General features: G+C 36.5%; 2 protein-coding genes across 4 annotated transcripts in view; both read left to right on the forward strand.

The window, feature by feature from the left end:
- The window catches only part of LOC141483782 (uncharacterized), a 163,420-nt gene that overhangs the window by 7,560 nt on the left and 132,865 nt on the right, over positions 1-22,995 (forward strand). The window lies entirely within an intron of this gene.
- On the forward strand, positions 15,232-22,763 carry LOC141483673 (uncharacterized). Of its 3 annotated transcripts, none has more exons than XM_074178460.1 (5): positions 15,232-15,424; positions 20,312-20,407; positions 20,474-20,712; positions 21,047-21,206; positions 21,284-22,763. In XM_074178460.1, the coding sequence occupies exons 1-5, from the start codon at positions 15,232-15,234 to the stop codon at positions 21,706-21,708; spliced, it is 1,113 nt and encodes a 370-aa protein (XP_074034561.1). In that variant the 3' UTR covers positions 21,709-22,763. The 3 variants fall into 3 exon arrangements, with proteins under 3 accessions (XP_074034561.1, XP_074034567.1, XP_074034572.1); XM_074178466.1 differs by having other exon boundaries at positions 21,290-22,763; XM_074178471.1 differs by having other exon boundaries at positions 15,291-15,424; positions 15,488-20,407.

A 22,995-nucleotide genomic window follows, 5' to 3' on the forward strand; every position in this document is an offset into this window, starting at 1 on the left:
TTCTAAAAACGAAAACATTTCTTGAAAGCTGCAGAAGTGATTTGGGATTAGAAAAAATGCTAGTAGAAGCTAAAGAAATATCAGAAGAAATGAATATTGAAGCATCATTCGCATCAGAAACGAAGCCAGTGCGCCTAAGAAAAAAGAAAAGACAGTTAAGCTATGAAGCGGAAGATGAGCCAATATGTGATGCGAAAGACCAGTTCAAAATAAATTTTTATTTTGCTGTGCTATATACCGCAGTAAATTCAGTTGATGAGAGATTTAATCAGCTAAAAAATATTAGTCATGTGTTTGGATTTCTCTACAACGTTCATGAGATGCAAAATAAAACTTCCAAAGTTGTTCTGGAACACTGCATAAAGTTGGAAGAATCTCTTAGTGATGGAAACTCTAAGGATGTTGATGCAACTGAGTTATGCAATGAATTACAAGCTATTGCAAGAAGAGTACCAAATAACACTGCGCCACAAGACGTTTTAAATTATATTTGTGCAAATGGGCTTCTAGATAGCGTACCTAATTTAGTAACAGCAATAATGGTATTGCTCACACTTCCCGTGTCTGTGGCCAGTGGAGAGCGCAGTTTTTCTAAACTTAAACTGATTAAAACATATCTACGGTCCACAATGACTCAAGAAAGGCTTGTGGGGTTATCGACTCTATCTATAGAGCAAGAAATTGCTGAAACAATTGATTTAACAGAAATGGTTTCTACATTTGCAAGAATGAAGACAAGAAAAATTCATTTTTCATAAATTAATGTCTACAGCCTAGCAACAGAATCATGTCACAAGACTATGCTCTAATTATTTGATTAAAAAATACACTTATAATCTGCTTTGCTTTAATTACCTGAACCCATGCCAGTACCTAGTAAAAATGTTTTTGATCTTTGAATATGCTATTTCCGGGTTATTCAAAAGTACAGAATTCGCAGTTTTGTTTGTGCGGAGTTTTGTTTTGTCACTCTTTAATAGGTGTACCTAGTATCTTTTTTGTTGTGTTTTTTATGGGCGTCGTTCCAATGTTTTGCCTAGGGCGCCAAGTTTCGTTGAGCCGGCGCTTGGTCATGCAAAGAAGCAACTTTCAGACACAAACTGGAAGAAAGCCCACCTGAAACAGCTACTCTCATATAAACATTGAATTACACGAAAGAAAAAAAATTCTTTCGAAACAAATACTTTTATATGAACACTGAATTATACAGAAGATAATTTTTTCTACTCAGTTGATATTTCAAACATTCGTTATGGAATAAAATAAATTAGATATCATCCACTCCTGTGAATGATATCTTTCCTTGGATGATTCCCACATTTTTTTGTATTAAGATGGAGTAGTAGAAAGCCAAAAACTTTCTTTCCCAAAAATTATTCACGAGTGTTTGGAAAACCAACTGAGTAGAGAAAAGTATCTGCTGTATAATTCAGTGTTCATATAAAAGTATTTCTTTCGAAAAAAAATTTTCTTTCGTGTAATTTAATGTTTATATTAAAGTAGCTGTTTCAGATGAGCATTCTTCCAGTTCGTGTCTGAAAGTTGCTTCTTTGCATGATATACACATCCATGTATAGAGTTTCTCATTTTCAAATTACTTCTTTCCTTTCTTTGGAAGATTTTCATATTTTTGTTTATCAAGATGGAGTAGTAGAAAACCAAAAACTTTCTTTCCCAAAAATTAATCACTCCTAAAAATATAACCCTTTCAATACATTTTATTATCTTGCGTGTGTTCAGATTTCATCAGCCCTACTTGAATTTTTTATAAAAACTCATAAATATTCGACAAGACGCCAGTCTGAAGACAAAGTTTCTGTCAATACTAAGCAGGTTCATGTAAAGGTTGGGGTGCAATAATTATGAGTGAGGTGACTTATGACATACAAGAATATCTAATAAACTAGCCGATACGATCATCAATCACAATTGTCAGTTGTCATATTCATCGGTACCTGAACTACTGACACGGGTACCTGTATTAAGTAATAGGAATTTTGTGACATCTCTACCTAAACTACTGGAATTTCTTATGGACATGGGTACCTGAGTTAAATTAGGTAAAACAGGTACTCATAATATGCGGACGGACAACTGTTTCCGAAAACGACTTTATGAATCCACTGAAAATATTAGTTTGAATAACAGTTTAGTTTTCAGATTGCAAGTGAACTAGTTTCTACTCTACGGTATATTTCTCATTCTGAAGAAGGTGTCCAATGGAGAACCATAATGTTAACATTACAAATTACTTGGAACAACTCGGCTTTGTTGAAAACGAATTTGCAACGAGTTCGGAAGCAGTATCATATTTGAACGATATTAATTTTTTTGACCCTTTGGATTTTAATGGCTCAAATCAAACAAATCAAGATTTGTATTTAGAACCAGTAGATGATGATATTTCGGAAGAGGAACCAAGACAGCATTTGAAGTCAATGTCTGAAGACCTTCAAGTGAATATTTTCAGAGCACAATGGTCTGGTGGTTACACGACAGTGATTCCAAAAACATCTGCACATAAAGAAATGTTCACAAGTGTGAATCAGGAAGTGACTAGTGTGAACCAACTTCCAAGTGTTGGTTTCCATATGATGCAACCGCCATTACGAATGCCTGGTTCAGTAGCCGTATATGCTTACAAAAATCAAACTTCATCAACAGCTGAAATGACATCGCAACAAGCTATTTGCGAATATAAATCGAAGAAAGATGAACCTGGTTTTTGTGTTATTTGTAAGAGAGTGTTCACCTCTTTGGGACACTTGGGCCGGCATTTTAGATCAGCCGTTCATAAAAATATGGTTTTGAATCATAGTACCAACTCAAACCGTGTTTAGGCAAAAGATAAGGCTGTAGGCAAAGTGGTCCAGTACAGTTCAGTACAGGCAACAAGTTTAGCAGTTACCAATGTGAGACAATCATTGATGCAACGATTTGTTCCCTGAAACATTGGACTCGATGCAATTACAAAAAAAATACATTGATAGACGTATTAATGAGTTTGGTAACGTGCTGTATAACCCAGAACCAAATATTGCCAGGATAATTTTCAAATAAGGTATCTCTCATTGGCAAGAGATAAATATGTCAGCGACCTTAACTTCAGGTTTCAGTCAGTATTTGATGGTGATATATCCAATCCAATAAATGGGTTTGAGGTAGATTTCAAGGTACAAGAAAATGTCAGTCCCATTTTCAAGAAAGCATACCTCATGCATTACGACCCAAAGTCGAAAAAAATTACAGATTTTAGCAAAAAGTCAGCCATAGTAATTGTACCTTAAAAAATGGTGATGTTTGTATATGTGTAGATTTTAGGGTCACTGTAAATAAGGTGCTAGTACAGAAACAATATCCGTTACCAACCATTGAGGATATTGTTGCTACACTTGCTGGTAGGTTGATATTCACAATTTTGGATCTAACAGGAGCGTATACTCAACTGAACGTCAAATAATCAGCCCAAGAATTGCTTACTATGAATACACATGCAGGATTGTATCGTTATACAAGAATGGTTTTTGGAATGTCTAGTACTCCATCTATTTTTCAGAATACCTAATGTAAATTGCGATTTGGATGACATACTAATAGCTGGTAAGGATTTAAGTGAGTGCTACATGTCAGTTTGTCAAGTATTAGAAAGTTTACAAAAATTAGGAGTTGAAGTTCATTTATCTTTACCTCAATATTACTGGAGTTTTTCCCAACCCCAAATTGTTATTTTTAACGATTTGGTGTTGGGAAAAATCTCCAGTAATATATTGAATCTTCTATAAATTTATTCAATTTAGTAGATGAGATACCCATGTCAAATACTGAAATTGCAAAATTTACAAAAAAAGATGTTATCTTGTAAAGTCAAAGAAAATATTTTACGTGGTTGGCCAAAAACAAACAAAATTGATTCTTTATTGAAACCGTATGCATTAAAAAGAAATTAATTGTCAAATGATGGAGATTGCATCATGGTGGAAAATAGACTTGCTATACCAGAAATCTTGAAAGCCAAAGTTTTGGAACAATTACGTTCAAACCATTTGAGAATGGTGAAATCTAAAATATGGTGTGGTGGCCTGGTATAAATGAAGATCTTGAGATAACGATAAGTAAATGTAGGTCATGTTAAATAACCCAAGCATTCAACATCATTGCCCAAAACAGAAAATGTATTTCAAAGAGTCCACACTGATTTTTTTCATTTCAAAGATATTACTTTCTTATTGATTGTCGACAGTAAACCCAAATGGATGGATGTTCATCTTATGCATGGTACGGGGGCAACAAAAACCATTGAGAAACTCAAACTAACGTTTTCATTTAATAGGAATCCCGTATTTGATTGTGGGTGACAATGGGCCTCCTTTCAACTCTACCCAGTTTCAAAATTTTTGTCTAGTCAATGGCATTGACTGTTTGAAATCAGCACCTTATCATGCACAGTCAAATGGATTAGCTGAGGGTTATGTAAAAGTAGTGAAAAAGGCCTTGTACAAGAATTGTTTAGAAAATTCCAGTTCAACTATAGAGCAACAGTTTGTAAATGTCTTGTTATCCTATAGAAATAAACCATGTATAACAACGTCCTTGTGTCCAAATGAATGTTATTCAAATATAAACCAAGAACTACGTTAGACATCACGTTGAAACCTTCAAATAATAACTGTATAAGGTATTGTAAACCTGTGGCTTTCAAGAAGTTTAATGTTGATGAAGAAGTTTAAGTAGGTGGCTTTGGCCCTACTAGTGCAGTGAAGTGGAAAGAAGGTATTAACTTGAAAACAACAGGACTTTCAGTTCCCAGATGAAGTAACAGGGTGGTGAGACCTCCAAAAAGATTGACTATCTGAATTCAAAGGAGAGAAATGAATGTGTTATATTAGAACGCACTCTAGTGACAAGTGTCAATTCAGACAGTTGACACTTGATATAAGAGAAAATAAAATGGTGTACGGGACCACATGTTCGAGTCTTATGTAAATGTAAAATTCAATAATAAACGCTGCTTGATTTGAAAGGGTTATATTTTTAGGAGTGATTAATTTTTGGGAAAGAAAGCCAAAAACTTTCTTTCCCAAAAACGCTGCTTCTTATTAGTCGTTGTTTCACTGAATGAACCACGAAGCATTCCAATTAGGCTAGAACCCACGAACAACCCAGTGTCACGAAAGAGTATCGAGCATTTGTAAGTTCAATAAAACAAAAATTATCTGTAAGCGATAAAAAAAAAGTTCATTGTTAGCATATGAATTGGAAAATTATTTGGAAAAAACGATGTTATCCAAATGAAGACCGTTACGGTGCTGGCACTCTTCTAAACTGAAACGAAAATTAACGACAACACTTTGACACATAGTTCTCGATATAGCTGCAATTTCTGACCTGATGTTTTGCTTCAGTTGGGTTAGGTTCGTCGGATTATTTTGATAAACCTTACTTTTGAGGTATCCACACGCAAAGTAGTCAAGCGAACTAAGGTCAGGGCTTCTGGGACACCGGTTGATGTTGCTCCTTCGCGAAATAACTTAATTAGGGAATAATTCGTTAACAACTTCCATTGAGTCATTTGAGGTATGACAAGTTGCCCCATTTTGCTGGAACCACGTTCTTGAGTTGAAACCTGTAAACTCCTGCAACTCTGGGACCAAAAAATTTCGCGACATATCCCAATAACGGTCACTATTCACATTGATTCTGGCCTCGTTCATGAAAATGAGGACCAATTATTCCTTTAGCAGACATAGCTGCCCAAACAACGACCTTTGGGCTGTGCAGAAGTCGTTTAAGCTTTCGTCTCGGATTCTTCACTGCCCAATACCAACAATTCTGCTTATTAACATGACCATTCAGGTGGAAATTTGTTTCGTCGCTGAACAGTATGTTTTCAAAGTTATTAAATGACTGCAGCATTTCGTCGATTATTCAGTCGATTAGCGTAGTCCCAATCCTTCAATTTTGAACCAATTGAATTGTATTGGATTTCAGATGCAAATCTTTCTTTGAATGTAAGGACACTTTTTTGATTTCAACGCTTGGCTTCGCTTTCGGATGGATAAAGACGGATTTTGACGAATCGACGCCTCAACTTTTTCAATTGTTTCTTCATCACGAACTGAACGAGGGCTACCAGAGTTATGAATTTTAATCGTCGTACCTGTATTCTCGAACATCCTTATCCATTTCCTAATGCTATCTCCCGATAGCACCAAATATTTGGTAAATATTTTCTTCGCATGAAATAAATATTTATATCTTTTACAAATATTTGTTATCTAAAACCAATATTTTTTAAGTATTTATTTTACAATATTTCATTTCAAATATTCAATAAATATTTCCAATATATTGGAAAAGTAATATTTAATTAAATTTATAGAACAACACAACAACAGAACAACAAATATTCGATTTCTAACGTATAAAAAATATTCAAGAGCTTATATTATAAAAATATTTTATAAATATTTCGACAAGAATAAATAATATATAACAAGTTTTAATTTGAACCAAGATGTTATAGGTACCTACTGAAGACAGTTTATTTTTCGTTTTTGAAAAATATTTCTGCCCAAGTAAAATACAAGTTATAAATTTTATTTACTCTTGTTTTCTTTATATTTTGGGGGTTTAAATCACAACCTGCGTTTATTCAGTTATTCCAACGAAAATTAAGTATTTCTAATGCTTATTTTTTGTATTTTTATAATTTAAATTGAAATTCATTAACACAGCGGAGTTCTACCAAGTTCTACTCTTGCGCAATCAGTGACACAGTGACTGAGCATGCATTGAGGTGTAGAACGTGAACGTGTGCGAGACGAACAGCTATATTTTGTTTTGTCTTTTGTCCGGCTTTTCAGGTTAGAGTTTTGGAGACAACGTGCAAAACGTGTTTTGTGTAGATATACTTCGTTAGAGTTGTTTGTTGTTTCAATTTGAACTATATGGTGTAAGTATTATTATGGATAAGCAACGCAATTCTTTATACTGTAAAAAATACCGTTTTAAAAAAAAGAAAATCGAGAAACTACTTCATTCTTTGAATATTTTGAATTCAGAATCTGAAAGTTCAGCGACTAGTGGTCAACAACAATATGAATCGGATATAATTCCAAGTACTAGTCAACAGTCTATTTCAAATTTTAATCCTATTGGACTAGATGTTTGTGATGATTATCAGCTGATGTTTTGTAAAGAAAACGACTGCGACGATGTATTTGATAGCCAATTAAATTCTGAAATTGTTTGAGTTGAATGATGAATGTACTGTTCGAAGTAAAAAATACAGACATATTTAAGATCATGGGCTACCAATTATAATTTAATTTAGTACAGCTCAGTAGCCCATTAAAGGGACTCAAAAATGTTTTTTCAGAGATTAGTTTACCCCTAGATGGCCGAACACTGTTAGGAACTAAAAAAAAATGTTTGAGAACCGTTGAGCATGATACATCAGAGTTTGTTTACTTTGGAATTGAAAGTAATTTGAGGCATTATTTAAAAATACCAGATTTGAAACAATTGATATTGAAATATTCTGAACTTAAATTGATTTTTAATATAGAAGGTCTGCCATTATTTAAAAGCAGCAATAAACAACTCTGGCCTATATTATGTAGGGTCTGTAATGCTAATTGTAAAATATCCCCATTTCCAGTTGCTTTTTATTTTGGTTCTACTAAACCAAAAAATGTTATTGATTATTTGAAAGATTTTATATTGGAACTTAATGATCTGGATTCGAATGGTATATATGTAGATAATACTCATGTAACAATAAACTTGTTTCGTTTTACTTGTGATGCACCAGCCCGTTCATACCTTGAATGTACTGTGGGTCACAATGGAGAGTTTGGTTGTGAAAGGTGTCATCAGAAAGGTATTTATTATAGAAATAGGATGATATATTCACCAACTAATTTCAGGGAACGCACACATGAAGATTTTGTTAGTCAAGAATGTTCCAAGCATCATATATCTACAACTCCACTGTTAAAATTAGAAAAATTGAACTTAATTAAGCATGTTTACTCGATTATATGCATTTATGCTGCTTGGGAGTCATGAGAAAAATATTATGTTATTGGTTAGTAAAGTATGATTCAAGGAAAATGGTTAGGTTGCCAGTTATTTTAAGAGAAAAAATGTCAAGCAGATTAAAACATTGTTTGTACTATATACCATATATATGTCGTAAACCAAAATCCTTTACTGACCTGCAGCGGTTTAAAGCTACTGAATTAAGATTAATTTTGCTGTATTTGGGTTTTTGTAATATCTTACATAAGGACATATATGATCATTTTTTATTATATCATGTGGCTTTGAGAATATTATTATATCAACACTTTGTTGGTACAACAAATATATTATCAGAAAAAGAAATATTGACTAGCTCTGTTGAAAATTTTCTCCGTATTTATGGACGAGAGTCCTGCATTTATAATGTACATACTTTATTACATTTGGCAGATGATGTTGAAAAGTTCAATTGTACATTGAATGAAATTAATTGCTTCCCATTTGAAAGTTACTTGGGAAAACCCAATCAGCCTCTAGTTCAAATTTGTAAACGTTTGTCAGAAAATAAAAATGTTGTTTATAAAGATATAAAACACAAATCATTTATTGTGAGTGAAACGTTCAGTTACATCCAAACAGCTTTCTTTAAAATAAAATATAATATATTTAATAAAAATGACTATTACGTATTTGTAGAAGACGTTTGTTGAAAGTGGTTGATTATCAGACTGAAACAAAAAAATTTGTTGGATACTTTTCTAGTCAACTTCAAAATTTGTATACGTATCCTATTGAATCTAAGGTAGTTGGAGAATTTATATTTAAAAAATTTGTCTTGATTAGGCTTCCATCTAGTATATCTATGATATACGTACCGTGTGAGAAACCCTATATCAATGATATTGACGGTATTACGAAAGAATCTGATATAGAAAGTTGCGTTATTCTATTCACGACAATAAGTTTTTCATTTGTTTTTGGTTTCTCTTGTAAAATTCTTTTAAATGGAGTAACGCACTTTGCGATTTACACTGATGTTATGCATTTGTGGACCCATGTCTATGGGCACTTTTTCGTATTTTTATTTACTGTATATATATAATCCCTTTTCGTTTTTGTACATCTACTTGTACATATATGATTATTAAGTATGTTCAATTGAGTTAAACAAGACAGTTATTTCGAAACAGTATATTTAATATAAGTTATCATCATCTAATCAATAGATTTAAACATGGAGCAATCATGTGATATTGTGATTTGATCATGAATAATGCCATCGCCTTTCGCTGACCTGGCTCGAGAGCCTTACAGCTAGGCATCTTCCCTCTATCTAACGCCACCACTGTCAATGAAACCCCTACTCCTCCGAACTCACCCCCCCCCCTCGTGTAGTCGACGCATAACGCCGGCCACACGAAGGGACGAAACCAGCGGGGATAGAAGATCCATTTATCTTTATTGTTCATGAATATTATTACATTCAATTACTAGAAAATTAAAGTTTACATTCATTCATCAATAACTATTATCTAACTAATATCTATCTAACTAATATTAAGTTATCATTGCAAACACTACCAATGATAGGTACATAATACATTATATTATCTGGCGTTCCAAATTATTACATAAGTTGGGGTTCACCCGCCAGGCTAGTAACAGGACTGGGGCGCGTATCGCTCGTCGCCTTTCTTCCCAGTTTTATATGTGGCAATTTGCCCGTCATTATTCCCTTTCATCCCTCACCACACTCTCCGCCCATTCATTCGCTACCCGAATCCATTCCTTGTTTTTCTCATTGATTCCCCCAAGCTGCATTTCTCCATTTTCTCGCTTCAGTCGTTCCTTCCATTCGCGCCATCCGATTTTCTCTCCCTCCATACACCTCTCTAGCACGTGCTCTGCCGTTTCAGGCTCCCCCCAGCCACAGGGACATGGTACCTCAGGTCCCAGGTTGAACCTGGCAAGGTAACCCGGGAAGTTACCATGCCCCGTGAACAATTGGACAGCCTTCCTCGACAGATTGAGTAATTCAAATCCGACTGTTCTACAGTACCTGTATAACAGTCGCCCATTCGTTCCTTCTTCCCACTCCCTCTGCCATTCTTCCCTTATACACCTTTTTATCCTATTTCTCTCTTACATTCCAGGTGACGTTTTCAAGGTTGAGGCTTCGAGTTTCCTCCTCATGGGCTTTCTGATTGCCATGGTTACTACTCTGGTGGCCCCTGCGCCATACTATTTGGGTCCGTGCCCCTCTTTCTTTTCTTGCCTCAATGATCCTCTGTATCGATACTACCCTTTTATTCTTTGATCTTAACGCATTCATCCTTTCCACAGCCACGGCAGAATCGCTGACCACTCTCACGCTCTCGTTCATACTCCATATGCCTATCACTTTCTCGATCGCAATGAGTTCTGCCTCCTTCACGCTGCTCTGTCCGTTTATCCGTTCGTTTCCTCGTACCCATTCACCCTCGTTCCTTTCATACGCCCAACCTATGCCCATTCTTTCGTCTTCCATGTTCGCTCCGACGTCCACGTACACCTCAGCCATACCTCCGTCCTCCGCTTCCTCCAGCAACATTCCTTGCATCCAAGGAAGTACCCTATCCGTCCCTTTCACTCTGTCCTCAATCTTCCTTTCTCCATTCATCCTCCATTCATGGTATCTGGCCTTGACTTCGACATGAAGTGGCGCGATACCCGAGATCACGCTGAGCGGCGCCGTCCTGTATGCCCCACATGAGGCAATCAGGAATAGCCTTTGGGCCGCGCTGAGCTGTCTCCTGACTCTGCTGTCGTTTACTCTACTCCCCCACACCTGCACACCGTACATTATTGCAGGTTTGGCAACCCTTTCATATATCACTCTGATGCTTTCTCTCCTGAGTCCGATGTCTCGCCCGGTCCATCTTCTCATTTTCCCTGCAAGCACGCTCACCTTCTTTCTTACCTCCTTGTGATGCTCTATGAACAGAAGTCCAGAGTCCACCACAATTCCTAGGTATCTCACGCTCATACCGATCTCGATTTCCCTGCCATTCATTCTTATGACCGGGTGCCTTTCCTCCCTTCTGGTCTGTATATACATACATTCCGTTTTCTTATCATTATACCCCAGGCACATCTCCTCCTCCCATACTTTGCTTCGTTCCAGACCACATTCCATCTATTCTCTATGCTTTCAACGGTGCCACCCTCGCTGATGACCAGCTAGTCATCCGCATAGGCCTGCACGTACACCCCATATTCTCCTATGCCTTGTACTTCTTTCATCCTTCTCATTCTCTTGAACCACTCCTCCATGACTATAAGCCATAGTGTTGGTCCCAAACTAGACCCCTGTGGACAGCCTCTGATAACTGTTTCAGAGACCGTCCCACAAGTGACTGTTCGCTCCCCTATAAAGCTCATACACGCCTTCCCCATATTCTCCGGCATTCCCATTCGCATCATGCATCCCGCAATCGCTGGTGCCCACGCGTTATTAAAGGCGTTTGACAGGTCCAACGCCACAACCAGACTGTGTCTCCTTCCTCTCTTTTATTCGTTTCACCACTTTTTCCACTGCCATCACCCTATCCATTCCCCCCCTGAAACCGTACTGGTTGGGTGAGAACTTCAACTCCCTTTCACACCAGACCTGTATCCTACCATTAAGAAGCCTGTCCAACATCCGTCCCAAGCCTGTCAGTAAGCTGATTGGCCTAGGATTTCTGTCCTTCTTAGGTATCCACACAACCTTTGTCTGCTTCCTCATCTCCGGGAAATACCCTCTTTCTAGGCAGGCATTGAATAACTTCAACATACACTTCCCTTTCCAGACTATCTACTTCCGAATCATTTCGTTGGGGACCCCATCCACTCCCATCGCTTTCCCGTCGAGTAGCTGCTCGGTTATAGCGCGCAGCTCCCCATACGTGAAGGATGGCTGATCCTCACCCCATTATCCCTGTTCACTCTCCCTTATCCTCCGCCTTGCCGTGGTGTCGCTCATACGATCGTCCTTAGGGAAGTACTTATCCAGCAGATATCTACTGGTCTCTTCCTTCCTCCCGGTATAGGACCTATCATCCTTCCTGACGTTAGAGGGGATTTCCCTGGCTCTATCCTCTTCGAGGAGACGATAGACATGGTCCCAGGGATTCTCATCCTGGATCCGTTCTATCCTCTCCCTCAGCCATACCATCCTAGGGATGGTATGGCTGAGGGAGGGATGTATTCATCCCTCCTTTCATTTCTTGCACCCTCGTCCCTGGTTCCTTGCATGTCTCTTCTTATCCTCCTTACCTTCCTGCGTAAGCTTTCCAGCTCCTCATTCCACCACTCTTTTTCTGGGACGATCATCCTTTCCCTCCTAGGTATATATCTCATGCATACCTCTCTCATTTTTTCTTGCAGCGTAGCCGCCTCTCTCTCTCTATCTCTTCTGTCATACTGAGCCTCCCTGGACTATAGTTGGACATCACACGTTCCATACCAGCCCAGTTGGCTCCTCTAATATTCATCACCTTAACTTTCCTCACCGTTGGTAGCCCCGCTAAGCAAAACTCAATCATCCTGTGGTCACTCAGAGTTTCCTCCATACGTACTTTCCACCCATCCACCTGCGCGCTGTCACTGATGGTCAGATCGACCCAGCTCTCTCCTCTATTGCTGGAGAAAGTTGCCGAACTCTCACTGTCATTCTCTATCAGGTAACCTTTTTCAGTTACCCAATCCAGTATATCCTCACCCCTTTCATCCGTAATGCTGCCGCCCCAGGCCACATTTTTCGCATTCAGGTCTCCTACCAGTATCTTCCTTCCTTCCCATTCGTCAAAGATCACACGAATTTCGTTCATTCTTACATTCCTTCTTCCACCCGGTTCGTCATTCACATTCATAACACATTCATAATTTTCATACTATTCCTTTCATTTCCCACCACTATACCAACTCCATTCGCACTTGTCGCATCCTTTAGGGCCAAACTACTAACGGAGGATCGTACCCAGGTTCGAACCCTTGTCCCTTCTCCTCCATCATGTTTGTTCCAACCCTCTCATGTATACTGGGCACTTGGGATCCAATGCGGAGTGCCTCCTTTCGCTCCCACTCACTCTAGCTCTCCTGCAGTTGACGCAATTGAGCCCCCTTCCACCCCTGCAGTCTTTTCCTTCATGCTGCCCTCCACACTTGTTGCAGGCCGGATCCTGCCTACACGCTTTCGCTGTGTGCCCATAGTGACAACACCTGTAGCACACAGCCACATTACTGTGCTCCTCTACATGTATACCGGTTAGGTCCAGACTCACCACCCCCACACTCATTAATCTCCGGAAGAGCGTCGCACTCACCTCTAGAAAAATGTTCTCTTTCCTTTTACGCACAATCATCCTTCTCATTTCTTCCTGCGTGAGACCCTCACCCAGTGCTGGGTTCTGCTCATGCAGTAGCCGGATCATTTCCTGATCCCCATATCCTCTTTCCACTCCAGTGAGTATGACGTGGGGATTAGGCTTGTGACCTCTGCTATCACCCTGGAGCACGTCCCGTATCTTCTGACGTGCCTCTTCGTTTTTACCTTTAACTACCACCACCCCAGATCGGTTACGATGAATAGCGTCCACATAACTCATGCACCACTCTGAAGGCGCTCGCTAACAATCCTCGCAGCTGGCGTTCTATCCTGCTGGTCCATCTTCACTACGATGATCTTCTCCTGCATGGGGGAAGGAGTCTTCCACCCTGGTCTAGTTCTACTTTCCCTCTCCCTCCCAAGTTCAGTCGCGTATGTGCGTCTCTTCTTATTTCTATTCCTTTTTCCTTTTTTATTGTCATCTGTAGCCCGAAAAAACAGAAGGCGCAGGACCCACCAGTGCAGGTTCAACCTGACTTCGTTGACCTCGAATTTCCACTGGTCTATCTCTTTTAAGTTGCCCATTAACCTCATCCAACGTTTTTTTCATCGATCTCCATTCTTTTCCCATTGCATTCATCTATTCGGTCATACCTTCTAGCCTTATCGTTAGGGCTGTCATTCGCTCTCTCTCAGTTTCATACATTCTCACTCTAGCTTCGAGCTCACTCATTCTTTTCAATACTACCTCCTCTCTTGATTCTAGTTCTATTATTTTCTTACTCATGCGTCCACTCATAGCAACAATTTGTTGCAGACTGCCACTCACTGCAGTCTGTTCCTCCTTGTTGAACTGAACTTTTCCACCTGAAAATCTGGTGGTAGCCCGATGAATAGTCTCCACCAGCGCCCCAATCCTGTCTGACATATCCATCGACCTGTACTGAGTGCCCCTCAATTCTACTAAACGCCTGTATCCCGCTCCATCCTGCAACTCCTTGTCTCCAGACCCACTCTCTTTTTCACCACCTGCATTCAATGATCTGTTCAGCTCATCTCTAATTTGGTCAATTTTCTCACCCGATTTGTTCAGGATGTCTTTGACCGTTTCCTCCATAACGAACTCCGCCTCTTGTATCGCCTTGTCCAACATTCGTTGTTTTTTAGCTTCCTTTTCCGGTGTCCTGGAAATCCTAGTTTTCGGAGTGAAAACCTCAGCTTCGTCACTGGATGAATCTCCTGTACCACCATTATTTTTCCGTTTTCTGAATTCCATTCTATTCATTTATTCGAAAAAGGCCCGTAACTTATGTTTGTGGTCCAGAATTTTCAAAATTTTTCTCGAAATCGGTCCGTAATTTATCTTCATAGGTCCGTTAAAATTATCATTCGAAGATTCCGAACTTTTTGGCCTGTTCTGTTCGAAATTTTTTTGTGTTTCACCTCCGTTTAGAATTTTAAACCGCCTGGGTTTTATAAATCAATACTATTCACTTTTTGTGTGTCTATATCACTTTGTTTTTGAAATACAATTTCAGATTCCTTTCTTATGTGTCCTTTTTCACTTTTGCATCACTTTAATAACTAACTAATATCCACTAATACTGCAACTATAATTTCTTAGCTCCAGCAAACACGTCCGCTCTCTGCGAAGGCTGAGAACGAAGTGGACGGAAGAAAATGCTATTGATTATGTACCTACTTCATGGGGAAATTACCAAAAAACAAAATACAAATACCCGGTAGGTAAAAATAGCCTAAAGATAAAAAAACTGATAGACAGTAATGCAGAACTACCTGAAGGGCAGTTCAGTTGGTTTGATGCTCTTTGCAAAGCTGAATCAGTCAAAGATTTGCAAATGGCAAAAGAAATGTGCGAGAAAGGAACATACACATCCAATATAGAAACTGATTATGATGGAGAATGTCAAAGAAAGAGAAGAAGAAAGGTTAAACAGCTAACATCTGAGTCTGAGGCTTCCGATGATCATATGGCATTGCCTAGAGGCCAGAACTTAGTACGAAAAAAATTTTCAGTTCCATCTATGAATAGTAAGTGAAACACATTCTGAATTATTTTGATTGTCATTCTAATTTTTTTTTTTTTATTTTCAGTAGAACCACGAATAGAATATGAGTGAGTGAATAGAGTGAATAGAATGTGAGTGAGTGAGTCGAAGCAGCAACATGTGCTCGGAGAATTCCATTAGTTTTAAGTGTTGCAAGAAAGATTTTATTCATTATATTTGTACAAAGTGCTCCAATATTTTCCATAAGAGTTGTCTTGCTAGAGGAAGAAAAAATATTAAACTGCTAACAAAAAATAAAGTAATCTGTTGCAGTGATGGGATGAATATTACAGATTCCGAATTAGAAACTAGCACGTTAGAAAAAACTATTCAGGAGCTAGAGGATGATGCTGAATTGAAAAACAAATTCATCCAGAAACTAAAAGCTGAAAATGAAAAATTTATTCAAGAGGCTTTAAAAATGGAAACAGATCTAAACAACTCGCTTGACTTTCACAAAAAGTTAGTAGCTGACCTCCAATTCGAAATAAATAAGCTCAGCAAAAAATTGAATGAAGAAAAGGTGGCAAAAGAATCTTTTAGCACACAAACATACAAAACTGTGTCTCATAAATCCACATCAACAGAAAAACAAGTAGCAACTAAAACAACTCAAACAAAAACAGAGGATGTCAAACTAGTTTCTCAAGGGCAAAGCCAATCTGATACAAACTGTTCAAACAATGTAATGGGTTGTGTAGATAATTTTAAAATTTTGTCAACCATTCCAGAAAACGTTAATTTGCTCACCAGTTCAACAGATGATCTAGGCCTAGGCCAAGCTGATTTGAGCTATCCACACAATGAAATGGGACCTGCGGATAAGATCAATTCCTTGCCATCAAATCCAGAAAAGATGAATTGTCTCTCTAGTCCCCCAGTGAATGCATCAAGTGATCTATCAAATTCTCGTAGCATAAGCTTGGACAACGAAGCGAAAAAGAGTCATTCAATTTCTTCGGTTGAAAAAAGTAAAATACTGATTTTAGGGGATGAGTACTCAAAACATTTTTCTGCATGCCTTAAAACAATGATTGACCTCAATAGTTACAGTGTGACAGAAAAATATAATCCCAATGAAGAGTTAGCTGCATACACTTCAAACATATTTCAAGATACCTTGGTTCAAATGATTTTCTCATTATTATGTGCAACAGTAAAAATGTTAGTAATAACCGCCAACTAAATCGGGCTCTAAGACAAATACTACCATTGAGCAAGTTCATTAACATTTTAGTAGTTCTAGAACTATATAATGACATTGACCATAAGCTCGGAGAAATAATGAACAATCGAATATATAATTTTACGCAGACCAATAAAAATATTTCAGTTCAATATTGGATAGATTTTAAGACTAATGGAAGTAAGGCAACCATCCTCAGTGAAATCGTAAGCTACATAACTTTACATAGAAAATATCTTGCTTTGAAAACTGTGAAAATTACTCCATCGTTACATTTTGTCCAATGTAACCAAGAATCAGACACATCTGATTTAGGATTCCGGCTCTATTACATTGGCTAGTTTGCCTTCTGTAGCAGATTCGGTTTCTTTTTTAGAGATGCAAAACTTCCAATTCATGACAATCTAGCTAAGTCAATGTCTAATTTCTATCACTATCCTAAAACCTCCAACATACAAGATTTATCTTTCCTATTCTTGAATGTTCAATCTCTGAGGAATAAATGCTCCGAACTATTTATTTTATTAGATAATTTATCATTTCCCGATATAGTGATACTTGTCGAACATTGGCTAAAAATAGATGAAATAGTTTATATTCCAAATTATACTGTTGAAGCCAAATTCTGTAGAACGTCTTCTTCACATGGAGGAACTATTATTTTAGTAAAAGAGTCAATACAGGATCAAATCAAATTAGTTGCAGTAGATAAATTTAATAATTTTCTTGAAGAGAAAGTGAATGAATTTTCGATAACTTACTCTTCTAAAATGAATATTTACATACTGTGTTTTTACAGATCACCTTCTAGTGATCCTTTTCAATTACTTAACGGACTGGAATCTATTCTCTCTGAATTACCTTCAAAAGCAAAAATTATTTTAACTGGAGACTTAAATATTAATTACACAGAACAAAATTCAAAAGCAACACAGTTCTTAATTAATTTATTGCAAACTTATAACTTGGTAATGCATGTGAAATCTCCTACACGTGTGTCTCAATTTACCGAGTCCACCATAGATTATTTCTGTGCTAATTTAGACTCCGAGCTAGTTTCTTGTGATGTTCTTTCTTCTGGATTGTCAGATCACGAAGTAGTTTATTCTAAGGTGTATCTCAATCATAATGTGAGAAAATCGAAATTTAAATTAGGACGATTGTATAGTTCTGCTAATTATAACAAGTTCTCTAACTTGTGTCTAAGCTCTGAATGGAATCATATAGAATTTTCTGAAGACCCTTTCCTTGAATTTTATAATAAATTACTTTATATATTTCATAAAAGCTTTCCGGTTCAAAAAATAAATTTTAGACACAAAAACAAAGAGGTATTAGGGTTTCGGCAAAAAACATGAGGGTATTACATTATTTGAGAAAATTTACATCTGCTCCATTTTTTCTTAATTACTTCCTCCGCTATCGCACCATTTACAGAAAAGTAGTTAAACTAGCAAAAAGCAAATATTATAAAAGTAGAATGGATAAAGCTTCGAATAAATCAAAAGAAACTTGGTGTATCATTAATGAACTTACTGGCAAGAGACACAAAAAATTTGTAGACATTCCGTTTTCTCCTACTGAACTTAATGACTTCTATTGCTCTATTGCGGAGGACTTGACGAAAAATATAAAAGCAGCCCGTGACCCCTTAGACTATGTGAATATCGAAGTTACGAATACCTTTATATTATATGATACAAATATTACCGAACTGCATGAAACATTATTTTCCATTAAAAACAAAAACGCCACAGGCTCAGACGAAATCTCTATAAAAATCCTAGAAAATATTCCGATAAGAATACTCGATATATTAGTCAGTCTAATAAATAATTCATTTAGAGAAGGAATCTTTCCAGTTTTTTTGAAGAAGTCGATTGTGTTAGCACTGCCAAAGGGAGAAAACATCAATGGTCCATCAAGTCTTCGTCCAATTTCTCTAATCTCTGCAATGGCTAAATTGATAGAAAAACTAGTTAAAACAAGACTCCTGTGCTTTCTGAATGGAAACAAAATAATAAGTGATTGCCAGTTTGGTTTCCAAAAGCAAAAAAACACTTCCGATGCCATATTATCATTTCTTTACAATGTTTATTCCAACATAAATGACACAGAAATAGTAGCTGCCGTCTTCTGTGATATAGCCAAAGCATTTGATTGTGTGAATCATAACATACTTTTGCGGAAACTCAGTAGATACGGTATAACTGGAATAAGTCTTACATGGTTTGAGTCATACTTAGCAGATCGCACCCAGATGGTCAAAACCACTTCATACTCAAATGGAGGTAAAATTACTTGCGGCGTCCCACAAGGTTCGGTACTGGGCCCACTTTTATTTTTAATTTACATTAATGACCTATCGTCTATAAACATCCAAGGAAAATTCACTTTATTTGCTGATGATACTACAATTTTATGGCATGCTCCTAACAACCATACTTTGTATGAAGTTATTGAGAATGACATCACGATAGTGAAGGACTGGTTTGACTCAAATCTCTTGAGCTTGAATTTATCCAAAACAAAAGTAGTGTCCTATCGTTGCCAGATTCCAGCCGTACATCTAAATAATATTCAAATAAATAACGTACCAGCTTCTAAATTCCTTGGCTTGTTCATTGACAATAGTTTAAAATTCAACAATCATGTAGATACTTTGAAATCGAAGCTCTCCTCTGGATGTTATGCCATACGAGTAACTGCATTTGAGCTCGGATCTGCAGAAGCTAGAATGGTTTATCATTCCCTTTTTGAACCACACCTCCTTTATGGTATTTGCTTTTGGGGTGTGTGTTCTACCACATGCCTTCAATCAGTATTACTAATACAAAAACGTGCAATACGATGCATATGCAAAGCCAAGCCTAGGGACTCTTGTCGACCTCTTTTTGCCTCTAACAAAATCCTAACTGTGGTCTCCCTATTTATATACGAGACAATCTGCCTTATCTTCAAAAATAGGGTATTGTTTAACAACTTGGACTCGCCAATGTATCAAACCAGGCAAAGATTCAGCTTTAAATTACCGCTGCCTTCTTCGTCGCTAGTTAAAGATTCCATTATTTACAACGGTCTTAAAATGTTCAATCACCTTCCTCAAGCTTTAAGAACCATAAATGACCTTAGAGCTCTTAAGAAAGAGTTGAAAGACTTGCTCTCTGGGAGACCTTATTATAGCTTAGCAGAATTCTATGATGATAATTTTAATTCAGAAGACTAACTGTAATATCTACGGTATTTTATTGATTTCATTTCATTCAATTTAGTTTAAATTGATTTATTTACATTTTGTTGACCATGTTCTTATTTCCTGAACGTTTGTTATTATTTACATGTCTCTTTTCAGTTCATGTTATAACCTACTTAGTGATTTTACTTTTGTGATTTCATGTATATATTATTTATATTTCGCACAAGGCTTTGTCAATAAGAATTTATTCTTCAGACGATAAAGTATATTAAAAAAAAAAAAAACTCGACTACACCAAAAAGCATCATACTAGGAAATTCACAATGTTCATTTCATAGTAAGAGTAAGAGTAAAACTTTATAAGAGTTGCAACAAAAAATATACAAATATACACTCAAATAAAAACACAAGCAATAGCTCTTAATTGTATATTGTTTCATAATCAAGAAACAGAAAGTTGTGTATGACATCCTATTTTTTATTTTCAGCTTCAGTCTCTTCAACGCCAACTTCCAGCGGAACACTAAATTTCAGTAACAAAGGAATTGGTCAGGTTGCTTCGGGGTCAAAGACAGTTTCTGCAGGTATAATTACCTAGGTTAACTGGTAACTAACTAACAGCACACTGTATAAACCAACTGTTTTTTTAGATTCAACTCCAATATTGAAAGAATTAACTGAAATAAGATTTTTTATGGCAGAATCTAGAGCCGTTCTATCTAGAATTGAAAATTTTATGAACAGTCATGATAACAAAAATAATCCATCTCATGTTCATACAATATCAGAAAATTTAAATTCTATTGTGAAAAAGCTTCCATACCAGACAAAGCAACAATTAGAGGAAGTAGATGTCATGGTTCAAGAACCATTACATATGAACGAATTAGTAAGTTAATTGATTATGGTTGTCTGTAATCAACAAAAAATTATAACATATGAAGAGAGGTCAGGGGAAAAATGTACTCTGTCCATTTTAGATAATTTTTTGAGTTATTTCAATTTGAACATTATTTTGTTATGAGAACAAATTTTTAAAGTTGCCGATAATCATTACATCAAAAACTAATTTTATTTGTACTAAAAATGTTTGTATTGTTGAAGTGCTAATTTGGCAAGGGAAAAGTGTACTTTGTCTCTTATTTGTAATGTGGTAAGACTAGACAAAGTACATTCTTCCGCTGACCTCTTCATATGGTAAAATATTATGGTTTTATTTGCAGATGATTTTTCTATATCTTGCTGGAGGAAGCAACTCACACAAAAGTGTATATATGGCAATGCAAAAGATATTTGCCAAAAATTTAGCTATATTCTACAGTGGACAAGGCAAAAAGAAGAAAATCCCTTTTTGCTCCATGAAGATTTATGAAGCTGTTGTCTGTGAGTATGATTTGTTGTTTTAACAAAAAGAATGAATATTTGATATGAAAATAATTGCTTTTTTTTTTCTTTTTAAGCTGCAGTTAGAAAAAGGCATAATAATGTGACTGACGAATCAATTAAAAAATACGGTTTACGTGAAGCCCCTAAAGTGTGGAACGACACTTTCAATAAATTCGCAGCAGAAAACAACTTCAAACGATCCAAGCATGATTGTTGCTTGTATCATAAAGAAAATGTTTGGATATTGATATATGTTGACGACATTTTGGTATTAGGAAACAGTGAAGACATTGAAGAAGTAGCAAAGCTATTAGAAGACAACTTTCAAGTAAAGAATTTAGGAGAAATAAAACTGTTCTTGGGAATGGAAATTACAAGACTGGAAAACAAAATAACAAGAAAAATTTATAGAAAAACTTTTAACCGAATTCAATATGGAAAATTGTATTTCAAAGAAAACACCAATGGAAAAAGGATTCCAAAACAACCCAGAAAGTGAAATAATTCTTGTCCCATATAGAAAACTAATTGGTGGATTAATGTATCTATCTACTACGACAAGACCCGACATCACATTCGCAGTTTCTTTTTTAAGTCGATTCTTAGATAAACCAACAGCAGAAACCTGGAAAGCAGGAAAAAGGGTCTTACGCTATTTAGCAGGAACTAAAGACATGGGGCTAACTTATTATAGAACTAATGAATATGATTTAAATTTAAAAGCCTTTTCAGATGCTGATTGGGCTACCGACAAAAATAATAGAAAGAGCGTCAGTGGTAGTATCATATTCTATGGAAACAATCCCATATCATGGTACTCGAAGAAACAAAACTGTGTCGCAATGTCGACAGCCGACGCGGAGTTTGTAGCAGCGGCTATTTGTGCACAGGACCTATGTCTAAGAGTATTGAAAACTCAAAAAGGGCTAAACACATCGATATTAAATACTTTTACTTGAAAGACTTGATTTCTAAAAAGATTATAATCTTTTTAGAAATCAAGTCTTTCAAGTAAAAGTATTTAATATCGATGTGTTATAATTATAACAATCGAATATGTATCAACTGACCAAAATTTAGCAGACATATTAGCCAAAGCTTTAGGTACAGATATTTTTGTAAAGCTTAGAATTAAGTCCAATATAACTTAAGTAATTTTCATTTTGTAAAATTTCAAATTAAGGAGGAGTGTTAGAAATATAAGTTGTCAACACTGTATTTCTTTTCTATGACATTGATCACGGAACTAATGTTAGGTGTTCTATGACTTTTGTAAATATGTTTTTGAGAGTGTAATATAATAAAACATAAAAGGCGATTGTGTTATTAAAAAGTATTCTACTATGGATATATGTTATTCAGAAATACATTAATAATATCAACAAATACTCAAAAAAGGTGGATACATTACTAGTCCAACTTATTAATGACTCCTTTGCTAAGGGAACCTATCCCCAATTCTTAAAAGCAAATGTGATCTCCCTTCACAAGAGGGGTGACACCTCAGATCCCTCAAACTTTCAACAGATCTCGCTTATTTTAACCCTTGGTAAAATCATATTAGGTTGATGAATTTCATATCTGCCCACAAAATCTTGAATCCTCAACAATTTGGCTTTCAATCCAAAAAGATTACAAGGGATGCAATTTAATAATGATATTATATCAAACAAAAATTTCTTGAAATCAATCTGGACAGCAACCTCAATTTCAATAACCATGTTAATTTGCTGAGAAAAAACATAGGTTCGGGGTGTCATGCTTTACAAACGGTGTCGAAAGAAAT

This window comes from Leptinotarsa decemlineata, unplaced genomic scaffold, assembly GCF_025532065.1.
Source record: "Leptinotarsa decemlineata unplaced genomic scaffold, Ldec_3_MD MMD2_P_RNA_scaffold_14, whole genome shotgun sequence".
NCBI lineage: Eukaryota > Metazoa > Arthropoda > Insecta > Coleoptera > Chrysomelidae > Leptinotarsa > Leptinotarsa decemlineata.